The following is a 13,284-nucleotide window of genomic DNA, read 5'->3' on the forward strand; positions in this document are numbered from 1 at the left end:
TAGGCCACACACCAAGGCACAAGGATAAGATGCTAGAGAGGGGGCAAAGAGTGTCATCGTAGAGCTCAAAGGGATGGCTAATTGTAATCGGGATTGATCACCTTGCTTCATACGAAACCCAACCTACAAGTCCCAACGCTTCTAGAGCAGACATGCCTTCCATGCTGAACCATCTTCTCCAAGAGAATGAAGTAGGAGGCATATTCAATTTCAATAGGTTTGAGAAAAATTCTCTTTGAGAAGGTTTGGGATATTGCATGTTGTGTAGTAATTTTAGCTAAACATCTTCATATCTCTTGTATCAATTACTAATTTTATCCATTCGATTTTACCCTTGTATTTGAGTGCATTTTTCATGTCATGCACACAATGGATCCAATATATATGTTTGTAGGCTGCTTCAACCAACTTTTTCATTGCATCGTACACATGGGCAGCATCTATCATGACATATAACACATTTTGAGGGCCAACCTCCTCAATACCATCTTTGAGGTTGTGGAATTGGAACTTCACATCCTTGTCGTGTCTTGAATGGTTGATAGCTTTAAGGAGGTAAGGGCCACTTGTGTATATCTATCTCCATGTCTATGAATGGTTGATAGCTCGTTGAGTTTTGTTACTCGGATAGAGTAATTGTCAAATTAGGATTGCATCTTTTATGCATTCTTTGCTTCTAGATTTTGTTGGACCTAAAGTAAGAAAAGCTAAAATGAAATCCTTGTTTGATAAAGGTTTAATTAATGAACAAGGATTCCAATTTCTGTATATCATCTACTTCTATGCTTTGTGTGACCTAAATTAAGAAAAATAAAAGGAGAATCCTTTTGTCTTGGGTCCTTGCATTTGCAATTAAGTTTACACAATGAAGTTAGTTATTTCTTGCAATGTCACTATGAGTTTAATAGCATTAGAGAGTAGGCTGAGAACCCTAACATTGAAATGCAAAGTCAAACTAAGAACATACATGAATGGGAGATGACGAAGCTAGTTCAATGGGGAGTGCTTCTTCTTTCAGTTGCCCTTCCAAGTGTAGGAAGGCTTTGCAAAGAGCCCCTTCAATAAGAAAGCCCCTCTAAAACAGTTTGTGAGCAAGATACAAACAAACAAATCTAGCAATTTATGCATCTCCGTCACATCTTTTGATCTGTAGCAAGGGTGATGAGACATTAAAAAATATCATTGAAAAAGAGGGGAGAGATACAAAATTTATTTGGTAGCAGCGATGAACATGACACACCACCTACTAACTTAGTGGCATCATCCTCTCATAATATTAATCTTAGAATGGTTCTTATCTATCATCATGGGAACTTTTTATATGTTGGCAAGACATGGGAACTTATTAGTGGCCTACAATGTCCCCAATAGATTCCCTTTCTTTTGCAGGGGTATTTTAGGGATGCATCCCATGACTATTCTGGGGACATCAAGGCATCCCCTAGTGCCCCAAATAGGAGATGCCTCTAGAATGCCCCTAACTTCTGTAGGTAGTCTCAGGGACAGCCCGGCTTCTGTGGTGGTGGGCAGATGTTTTGTTCCTATACTCTCGTTTTAGGGATGTCCCTGTCCCTGAAGCTTGGTGTTTGGTGGTAGGCAGGGAGGGCATGTTCTCATGGAACATTTCTTCTTATTATAATGATAATTCAAACATAAGCACCTTCAGGTTTGGTTCAAGTCTCTCCAAGGCAAATTCACAATTCTTAGAGCCTAATTTGCAGTTCTCACATCGTCCATTGTGAATCATGCAAGGGAATATTCCTCTAAGTTCCCAGCCTACACTTTTCACACCTCATGAGAAAAACATTGCAAATTTCACTATCAACACTTTGGCCTCCACAAGCACTAATTTGTAAACTGCATGCTTGATGGTGTCCACATCATTTGAAGATCCTACACCTTCATAGTTGAAAGTTTTTAAAGATTTAAGATTTTCATAGTCAAATATTAAATCGTTTATTTGGATATCAATGTGTAATGTTTTAATTCTAGGTTTCTTAAGGATCACTATGCTTTTTGTTGGTTATTGGCTTTGATGTTGTCTTTGACCCTTGGAGTTGAGTTCAAAGTTCATTGAAGAATGCTTCAGTCACTTGTTGAAGTTTTTCAACAATGCTATGACAATAAGGGATGTGGCATAAAATAACACATTTCAGTAAAAACTACTACCTAATAAGTGATTGCGATGCTGATTTGACGGACACATTGAAATAACTACCCAACTCTGAAGTAATGAAAAAAGTAGATCTAGTGGAGGGTAAGGGGTAGAAGCCCTCAAGAAGACTAGATCTAGGGCCTTGGTTGCAAAAAGCCTAATGGTGTTAGATCTAGTAAGGGTAATAATGAAACCCTTTAAGTGACTATATCTAAAGGTTGCAATTATTTCCTATACATTCTAGGTATACTCAAGATTGAAGAGGATTTGAACATAATCCTTGAACTAGAGTTTTTTTAGATAACTCCTTGATAGAAAATCAATTGTCAGGGATTAAATAGGATATAAGATTCTCAGATGCTTAAATTTATCTGTGGTGGTATTAGTTACTCCTTTAATCGTTATTTAGGGTTTGAAAATAGGATATGAGATTCATATGTGCTTTGCATATAAGTAATGGCAAGAGTTATTCCATTATGCTGCTAAGAAGATAGCTTACTCAAAATTTATTATATAATGCTTCAGCAGGAGGACAGGTTCTGAATATAGATAGTTTTGGTGCACACATAAATATTTTCAAATAGAAACTCTTTGCTGAAAGGAATCACTGTTCATAACTTTAAAAGAGCCTAGATAGCACAAAATTTTCAAATATGTATTGGTTTAGTGTCCCTTCCAGTAGTTTGCACAAACACTTCTCAAGAAGATAGACTTGGAAATGATAATGATGGGCATGTGTAGGAGAGAGATGGCTTCATTCATAAATAATTCATTAACTAGAAACACACTCCATTCTTGGTTTTGTTAATTGGGGCAATCTTCTTCTTGTCCTCTAAAAGAGGTTTTCTTGATTGCCTATTTTTTAAGAGACTTTTTTTACATCATTTTGTTCATGACATGAGAATATCACCACAGAAGAATTCCTGGCTATGATTATTTACGCCATTGCAAATTTTATTATGGTCCATCCACTTTCTAGACAATATATGTTAGTTGAGGGGTATGTGTGTATGCTTTGGAAAACCATGGCTATCAGCTAGCTATTGGCCAAGGCCCGAGGCCATGTCTGCTAATTTAGTGAAGAAAACTCATCTTGAATGCGGAATCAAATGTCCTATGCATTGTATAGTTATCCTAACAAATCCAAATGCACTTATTATGTATTTTAGTCCGTGGAAAACATATAACTTGTAATTATTCATGTAAGTAATCATGAAAACAAACAGCATGGTTCTTTGTGTTGAAGTTTGTCTTTGTTAATTAGCTAGTGATGTTTTATACTAATGTTTATTGGAGATACACAAACATCATTTATGATTGACAAGAGGATATTCCCACTTGTTTTTATAGATAAATTGGGATCAAATTTCCTGAATTGTGAACTGATTTGATAAAAATGTGTGGATTTTCAGGGCACTCAATACCACAATGCGATTCAGCAATTCTCTAATATTTGCAAAGTTAATGATTGAATTATGATATTGAATGTTAACTCAATCTTCTCTTACAAAGACTTGGGAAACCTATCAATATGCAATTTATTTGTAAGTGCAACTACATTTCTCCAAGAGAATGATTGAAGTGAGCCCTACATTTTGTTGGTCATAAATTAAGCAAGGAAACTTAACCCATTAATCCAAGGGCAACAGTCAAACCTTGTATTAGCTCCTCCATGCATGGTGTAGGCATATTTTGAAGGAATTTAAAATGCCATGTGTTTTGTGATGGTATCTGGATCATCTAAACTACGGATTTTTTTCTACTTTTAGTTTTGCAACCTTCATTTCATCATCTTTGTGCTGAACATGATCCCTGAATATGTAGGCAAGGTCATGCTGAAGGTTTACTGGTTTAACAGACATACAATAGGCAGTTTCTTGCATTTAACTGTCAAAATTATTGGAGGACAATACTGAATTCATGCTATAATAGGGTTTCTGCTTTTGGAGTAGCAAGATTTTGAAAACTTAAGCTGTGCGGTTGAAAGCTTAAATGATAATTATGTATTAATGATTTTTTTGGTTGTTTGATATTTGGATTATGCATTACTTGGATGATTTGGGGCTTCAAAATTTACTCTTTTAGCTGCACATAAATGGGGCTTCAAATTTTACTCCATAGGTTATACACATAAATGTGACTTAAAACTTTACTCTTAGTCATAGATAAAAGTTGGGGCTTCAAAATTTATTCTTGCGAATGATTTAACATTTACATGAGCAACTTTTTTGTTTCAGCCAAATTAAATATGGCCAAAGCCAATGACATATTATTGAAGGTGACATATGGCAAAATTCAACCTATAGAAGCCTACAGAATCCATTGAACAAGTAGATACTAATCCTATTAACATCGAAGGGTGGACTTTGCGTAGCTTCGTTATATAGGCCATTAACAGATCTCTCCTCCAGCTGTGATCCAAAATGGGGCAACATTTAGAATTGCACTTCATCCAAAGGCTCCTCTGTTTCTGTGACATTTTACTTAATGGTAAACTCTCACAACCACAACACTGAAAAGATGAGGTTGAATAGGATGCTGTGTGTTACCTTATGCCTTCAAAATCAACAAAACACACACCGTCTTTTCCTTGCACATTCACTACTCTCAAATTTGTTGCATACTGTCAAATTCGTCAAGCAGCAAATCAAGATAGAAACCATAGCAAGTCAAGTAGTAAAAAATTCTATTAAGCTGGCTAAATATCTTGATTTGCACCACTTTCATGGCCACATTGCTGTGACACAGTTCCTTGTCTTCTGAAATAATTGGAAGAAGGGAAATGCTAGGGTCTTTGAGAATGTACACCGTTCTCTAGGCCACATTTTAAACTAGGTTGGTTAGAACATTTGAGAAACAATCATGTTTGATAAAATATTCAAATCTCCTACCTTTTGCAGTAGTACGCTGGATTTCGTAATTGCCAAGGATTGGTGTGCTGGCGTCTGCTTCATATACCATAAACTCACTAGATTGCTCACTAGATTGCTGAAACAAATTGAGAGGGCTCCCAAACATGGTTTTATAAAATTGAACTTAGATGGTGTTTCCTGATGCAGTCATGGGGAAGCCTATATTGGTGGGGTCATCTGTGATCATTGTGGAATTCATAAGCACTCCTACAACAAATACATTGGGAACAACTAGACAGATTGGTAGAACTTCATGTGATAAAGGTGGGGCTCTGAATTGTACGGAACTTTTATTTTTCCAGGCTTGAAAATGATACTGATTCTGGATTGATCAATATAATAGGACAACAAAATGCATGGCAATTCCACCGGAAATTGGGAACTATATGGTTAGCATTTGGCACCATTTTCAAGTTTTTGATGAATGCTCAGCCACGCATATCCCATGTACCCTCAAAAAGGTAACAAACAATTTGGCAATCATGCTTTTCTTCTTTATTGTTACCCAATTTAAATGTAATCAAATAATATTGAGGAGCCCCTGCCAAATATAATGGTTTTAATCCAAATTGTATCAATATTTATCTTAAAATTAAAAAGGTTCTTTGGTCAATCATCCCTTTTGATCTTATTATCCTAAATTCTCATCTCTAATGTGAATATAGTAACAAGGTTGGAAAACCCAAGGGATTTCTAACCAAGTAGCAAATAATATGACACAATGATGTGGAAGTGAACGAACAAATTGGATGGTAATACTTAATTTATATTCCAAATTATTAGCACATTACAAGTAACAACGATTACAATGCAACAAGAAGCAAGGCCAAAATCCTAAATTGATATTGACCTTCTCTAATAAAAGGTGAGCTATCCTACTAAGACACCAACTTCACACATACATGATTCCAAAGAAGTAGGAAAAATCTCCACGTATAAAATGTGCTATACTAGCTTTCATCTTAATCTTGAGGTTAATTAGGCCTTCCTATTTGTTAGTGCAATGTTACTATTCTTTTTCATAACTTAACAATAAATATCAATCACACAAGATCTAACAATTATGCAACACAAGAACACAAGATTTATTTGGAAACCCTTTTAGTAGAAAACCATGGGAAAATATTGTTTATATAAATACTTTTCTTATACACTTTGTAGGCATAAACCCATAGGAGACACCAATTTCCTCTCAATGATTTAAAGACACCACCCCACGAGAGACAACAATCCCCACAACTAAGCACAAACCCAGCAAGAGACCAATCCCCACAATTGAATGGCAACTCAATAAGAGACATCAATCTCATTAATATGAGGCACCAACCTCTAACACAACAAAATATCTCCTTACACTCACCAACAAGAAGATGTCTCATGCAATGGCTCTCCCGTGCTCTACTACTTCAAACCTTTCTGTTGCCAATGATCTGTTGGGCACTACTCCTACCGTGCCTTTGGTGGCCAACTCTGCTGCAACGTTGGGGCCTCTGTTTATGCCATTAAGACCTTCCCTATTGGGGGTGGGTGTTGACCTCCACTTGGTCATGGATGGCTTTGGTCTTGTGGGCCCTAAAGTGCATTTTGCTCCTTGTCTTGTGGGCCTTGAAGTGTGTTCTACTCCTAGTCTTGTGGGGATTGCTAGTAGTGGTGCCACTCATAAGAAGCTTTTCTTTGCTACTAGTGAAAGAAGCTTTTCTTGTTGCTAGTGCTGCTACTATTCACTCTCCCAGGAGAAAATTTTGTCCTTGTCAATTATTTATAATCCACACGTCGACAAGAAGATGTTTCGTGCAACAACTCTCATGCACACTTCTACTTCAAACCCATGCCATCACCAATGATTTGTGAGGCACTCCTCCTCTTGTCATGCCTTTGGAGGCTAACTCTACTACGTTGTTGGGGCTTATGATGTTGCGGGTGGGTGCTCACATCTCCCCAGTCATGCATGGGTTTGGTCTTGTGGTCCTTGAAATGCATTTTGCTCCTAGCCTTATGGGCCTTGAAGTGTGTTTTGCTCTTGGTCTTGTGAGGGTTGCTAGTGGTGGTGCGCCCCTAGGAAGCATATCTTTGCTACTGGTGAAAGAAGGTTTTCTTTTGTTACCAATGTTGTTGTTGTTTACCCTCCCAGGGGAAAACCTCACCTTTTTCCTTGTGCCAAAACCTCCCCTATTGTGGTGTGTGGCCAAGATGTGGTGGACGATAAGAATTTCTACTAGCGTTGTCATTTGGTGATGAACAAGTTGTGGTCTTATTATGAAGCCATTGACAACTCTATTAGCTGCTTCTTTAAGGTTGATGATTCCACTTTGCTCATGGGGCATTCTACTTTTGCTTTGATTTTGGTTGATATTGACACCTCCAAACCCCTTCACGGGGATGTGGTTCTAATGGTGGGGGATAAGTTGTGGACTTAGTCACTAGATTGTGAGGGCCTCCCTTTTTGATGTCGTCATTACTTCTCAACTGGTCATTTGGCCGCAGATTGTGCTCTCTCATGCGGTAAAGGCATTGTTACTCCATGGAAGGACGCTAATGGTTATCACTTGACTGTCTAAGCTTTTGGGTCTTCTTCTAATGATTGCTCCTAGGATGATGATGACTCAATAGAAAGAATAATAATTTAATCTTTGACCTTAGACTATAACTACAAAGGTTTACAAATGATAATGATCTAAGGTACTCTTGTGAATGCTTGTACTATTGTATGAGATCATGAGACCTTAGAAAGCACTTATGTATGTAGATTTATGAGTTTTGTTGTACATGCTACAACAATGTTAACCTTAATTAGATACAAATAATTAGATTTCATTTTTTGTATTCCACTCTTGCTTGCTTGTAAATTTGCAAAAGTGATGGTATGCTCAAGTTGTTCTCTCTTCACATTTTGCATTAAAGCTTCAAGAAATTATTTCATGTTATCTGTCCTTGTCAAGACTTGCCCTTCATTCTCATTTGTCACCAATAAGTGTTTCTTCCAATATTCATCATGAAATCGAGAGTCATGCAATGATGATAAGCTATAATTAGAATCAATGTAAGAAACAACGTTCTCATCATACCTATTGTGATGTTTTCACACATCGCCCCATTGCAAATGGGGACCCCCTACTTTTTAGGTCTTCTTGGTCTTTTCGCTTTGGTTTGTCATGTCTGTTCGCGATAGTCTCGTCAATCTCCTTGCTTTGCAAGTAAGTGGGTCCAATTTGATCAAGTATGCTTTTCGTTTGAGCAATTTTGGCTTAAGTCTAGGGCTCATTTTGTCAGTTTTAGGGTTTTTCTTCAATCCTAGATTTTAGGTTTTTTGAAAACTGAAAGTTGTAATGGAGTGAAGATCTTCTAAGGATCCAACACGTGAAATTTGAGCGAATTTTGAGTAACTTTTTAATTTTTAGAAAGTTCCTATTTTTTAGGGATTTCACTGCCTCCTGGAATGTCTTCATTTCACCGAAAATCAAACTTAGTTTCTATTTTTAGTAAGTGTCCTTGCATCCTATTTTGCTCTAACCCTAACATTTTAAAATAGTTTCTATTTTTGGAAAGTCCATTTGTGACAAGTCCCCGTAGACAAACAATGAAGACCATATATGCATGATCATTTCTAAATCTAGAAGATTTGAAAAGTAGACAGAGTGAGCAAAAATTTAGCTAAGTGTGGGTAATCAGTCCAGAAATGAAAAGCTCGAGAAATCATTTAAGTCCGGGAAATCACTTTAAATTCACAAATGGCATCTTGATATGGAAATGGCAAGAATCGACTAAGTCTCAATGAAAAAGGATCAAATTCCAAGGCAAAGTGATTTTGGCGCCCAAGATCAATATGGGCGCCAAATCAAGGTCATCATGGAACTCATCAAAAATGTCAAAATCCTTCCCTACATGCAAAATGCGACCAAGCAGGAGGTTAGGTATTAAAGTGACTACCTCATGGAAAGTTTGAAAAATTCAATTCTATGCCTTGTGAAGAATGTTAAAGTTGAGAAATACAACCTCACAGAACCCAGTGAACACCTATATGCAAATAACCTGTCACAACAATGGAAGATTCACACAAAACACAAAGATTGCTTTGAAAACCCAGAGCAAGAATATGCAATAATAATAATAATAAGATTGGTAAAGATTACAAAGGGATCAATCCTTATAAAAGGAGATAAAAACATAAAAACATAAACCCTAAAAAGCAATTAATAATTAATTATTAATATTCATAAGTTTAGCTTCCTAATTTTAGCTTAAGTGAAATAGAGAAAAGGTGACTTAATTATTAAATCAATATGATTTAATTAATTAAGTAAACTAATTCCTTTTACTCTAACACCCCCCCCCCCCTTAAGATGAAGTTAGGGAGAAGCTAAAAAAACTAAGGATTAGATGCTAGAAAGCTAAAAATGGGTCCCAACAACAAGGCCTGATGAGGTACCCAAGTACAATGAAATCTTTGTAAAGTGGAGAAAAAAGAGAAAACCTTGTGGGAACAAAACTTCTCTCCAAAAAGAGATGAAAGCTCAAGTGAAGGACTAAGAAGCCTCCAAACAAGAATGTTTCAAAAGATAGGAACAAAAGATGAGCATGAAGAATCACTGAAGCATGATGAAGCTGCAAACTCTCGTAGAAAGATTGCTAAGATGCTGAAAATAAGAACCTCCTCTGAAACAAAAGATAATCAGGATCAAGAAGACATGAATCTGCATGAGTGCCCTCAATGACACTACTCGAATCTGAAACAAATGGGAAACATAGGCAAAACATCTGGAACCTGAAGATACAGATGGCACAAGTACCAATAGTCTAAAGAATTGATCAAATGAAAAATGGAAGGTCGCCTCCAAAAAATAGGAATGCAAGAGTGTCCATATGGTATGCAATCCATCTCATAGAAATGCATGGGTAACTAGCCGTTGCATTTGCCTAGTACATAGGAACAAATATTGAATACATAGCTCCCTCCAATGCGAATCCAAGGAAGCATTAGTACCAACAGTAGAAACCCCCCCATAATGCTGACAAGGGAGAGGTATGATAGGTACACTGAAAGCCATAATGTAGTGCATGAAGAAGAACCAAGAACATCTGACCATGTAGACATGAAAGTACAAGCAAATACAAAGGGTCTGCAAACCAAGACACACACGCATGAGAAAGGTATGAAGGCAAACAAAGTCAAACATCAAACTTCCAAGGCACTTTATATCATAGTGCAAGTATAATAAGGCACAAAACTGATGTGCAAGATCCCATAATACATGTGCGATACAAAGGCACCTCAGTGCATTTACAAAATCATAAGTGCTTACAATGAAAGCTCAAAATGTCAAAAAAAAAAGACATAAGACTGGAAATACATGAAGAACAACAAAAAACAAGCCATCCCACGCAAACGAGAAGTTTCCACGATCTCATATGTCCAAGTAATTCACCAGTGTAAAAACACAACAAAATAAATAAAATGTACTTGGAGTAAAATCATGAAAAAATGCATGGATGGTTGTGAAGAGCTCTGAAAGACCGTCCCAACGTCTTTAGAATCGTGAAAAACAGAGAAATTGGTGAAAAGTTATGAGCTCGGGATTGAAAACAACACCTTTGACTTCGAATGGTTGTAGAATGTACCAGCAGCAAAATCAAGTGATGAAACCCACAAATCTTGAAAGTAGACGAAACCAACTTTCCGACAATATCTCGTTCGCCAAAAAATGATATTGTATGCCCAAGTTATGGCCAAAAGAAAAAAAAAAACACCTCTTTTAGGGCACGAAGAGGGTCAAAAGGGGCCATATAGCAGTCCGTACTACTGATGTCAACATGACATCATGCTGACATCAACAAAATATTATGATAATATCCCCCTGCACCTGAAAAAAATATCCTCCTTGTTGGGAAAATAAACATAGCTACCGAAAAAATAATCTATCTACTGGGAAAAAAAAAAAAAGGGTCGGAAAAGTGTTGGACGACAACATGTGGCAGGGGCCGGTTGAGGCTACACGAGGGTTGTCAGAAAGATGGCGGGCCACAAAAAAGTGGCGGGGCCCTGGGCGTCGCCGGAAAGGGAGGTGGTGTGGGCTTGCAGTCTGTACGGACCTGCAAGGTCCCGCCTCCTCTCTCAAAAGGTGTTTTGAAAAAAACAAAAACTTTTTCATGAACTTTTTTTTTGTTTTATGATTTTTTAAAAAAAATTGAAAACTAGAAAGAGAAATTTTAAAATACCTAAAGGTTTTTTCGAAGTGCGTGCAGGTGGTATGGTCGTACGACCGTACAAGCAATTTTTTTTTTACCTCAGAGGTCAACGATGCCCAAAGTAGTTGAATTATATATCAAAATTCGTGGGATCAACGTCCTGAAGCCAAATTATTGAGGTCCTTTTGGGTCCACATTGCTCCAAGAAATAGGTGCCCCCTTGGATCACAAAAAAAACTGAATTTTCAAAGCCTCATTGATCTGGCCCCGTGAATCAAAAATTGACAAACAAAAGGTCAATCTTGACTATTTGACACGTGTCGGATTCAATTGTGAGGTCCAAATCAACCCAAATCGCACAAAACACCTGTTATAGGTAGAATCTCCCAATTTGAAGAACATGAAAGCCTTAGGTCTGAAGCTTTGATACCATGTTAAAGTTGAGGAATACAATCTCACAAAACCCAGTGAACACTTGTATGTGAATAACCTGTCACAACAATGCAAGATTCACACAAAACACAAAGATTGCTTTGAAAACCTAGAGCAAGAATATGCAATAATAATAATTAGATTGGTAAGGATTACAAAGGGATCAATCCTTATAAAAGGAGATCAAAACCTAAAAACATAAACCCTAAAAAGCAATTAATAATTAATAATTAATAATGAATTAATTATTAATATTCTTAAGTTTAGCTTCCTAAATTTAGCTTAAGTGAAATAGGGAAAAGGTGACTTAATTATTAAATCAATATGATTATATTAATTAAGTAAACTAATACCTTTTACTCTAACAAAGAATAGCACCCTAAGAGTCAAATGGGTGCCACGGTGGAGGTATCAAGGAAAACTCCAAAACATGAAATTACATGCCTTATGCAAAATTTCGCCCAAGAGAGCCATAGGGCGCCAAATAGGGAGTAGCATAGAAAAATTGAAGATGTTCAAAATCCTTGACAACTACAAAATTCCACCCTAGGAGTTGGAAGGGCACTAAAAGAGAAAGGTCATGGAAAGTTCCAAATTCAACTAATTCCTTCACCACAAGCAAATAGTGCCCTAGTCTTGGATGGGGCGCTGAAATGGATGATGCATGGAAAAGGTCCAAAATTCATCTCTCCTTGGCCAAGGTAAAAATCCACCCAAAGTCTTGGAGGGGTGCCAAATGGAGAGAGCTAAGGAAAACTTCAAAAAGTTAATTGCATGACTTAGGCAAAATCACACTCAAACAGCCAAGGAGGGTGTTGAAATGACAGGGTCATGGAAAGATGAAAAGTTGTGAATTCCATGACTAAAGGAAGATTGCAAAATGTTGAAATTCCACCACTCAGTGGATTCCACACCCAAAGATGGAACTCTCCAAGGCAAAAGAGAAAATGAGGGTTAGGACTAGAAAGAAAAAGCAAGAAATCCCCTCGGGAAAATTTTTAAAATTTCCATTTTTAGGCACTAAATCTCATCAGAATATGAAAATTTTTGCAGATTTGGACTCATGAGAGAATTCTCTCTCTTGGACCCAAGTCATAAATTTTTGGAAAATTCCTGAAATATAGGAAATGTGGCAAATTGATGAAAAAGTCTCCTCGGGACAAGATGAACTCAAAAAAGCACAAAAAATCCTTCCTTGAGGAACAAATTTTCAAAATTTCTTCTCCAATTCTGAAATGTGCCTAAGGTTGGAAGCAGAACGTGAAAATCAAGGTTAAAAAAGGAACCTTCAAGAATTCAAAAAAAATCCTTCCTCGAGGAAGAAATGCTCTCAAGGAAATTCCTTCCTTCAGGACAGAATTCTAGGAAGAGAAAAATTGACTCAGTGTTGGAAATTCCTTCCTTCATGACAAAATTCTAAGAAAGTGTGAAAAAATGACTAAGTGTTGGAAATTCCTTCCTTCGAGACCGAATTCTTGGAAAATGTGAAATTTGGCTAAGGATTGAAAAAATTTCTTCCTCGGGGAAGAAATGTGCCCAAGGTTGAAGAAAAAATTCTAAGGCATGGAAATTGAAGGTCAAGGATGAACCGAACAGAAAAAA

The 13,284-nt window shown here is 37.0% G+C and overlaps 1 protein-coding gene across 4 annotated transcripts in view; it reads left to right on the forward strand.

Annotated features, from left to right (window-relative positions):
- Nucleotides 1–13,284, forward strand: part of LOC131038134 (uncharacterized) — a 158,905-nt gene that overhangs the window by 143,871 nt on the left and 1,750 nt on the right. For 2 of the 4 annotated variants that reach the window (XM_057970464.2, XM_057970462.2), the window contains one exon: nt 3,568–4,185. The exons of the other annotated variants lie outside the window; for them this stretch is intronic. In XM_057970464.2, coding sequence (XP_057826447.2) covers nt 3,568–3,627 — 60 coding nt within the window. In that variant the 3' untranslated portion in view covers nt 3,628–4,185. Of the gene's footprint in view, nt 1–3,567; nt 4,186–13,284 lie in introns of those variants that run through there. 4 annotated transcript variants of the gene reach the window in all.

Source organism: Cryptomeria japonica, chromosome 11 (assembly GCF_030272615.1).
Source record: "Cryptomeria japonica chromosome 11, Sugi_1.0, whole genome shotgun sequence".
NCBI classification, from domain to species: Eukaryota; Viridiplantae; Streptophyta; class Pinopsida; order Cupressales; family Cupressaceae; genus Cryptomeria; species Cryptomeria japonica.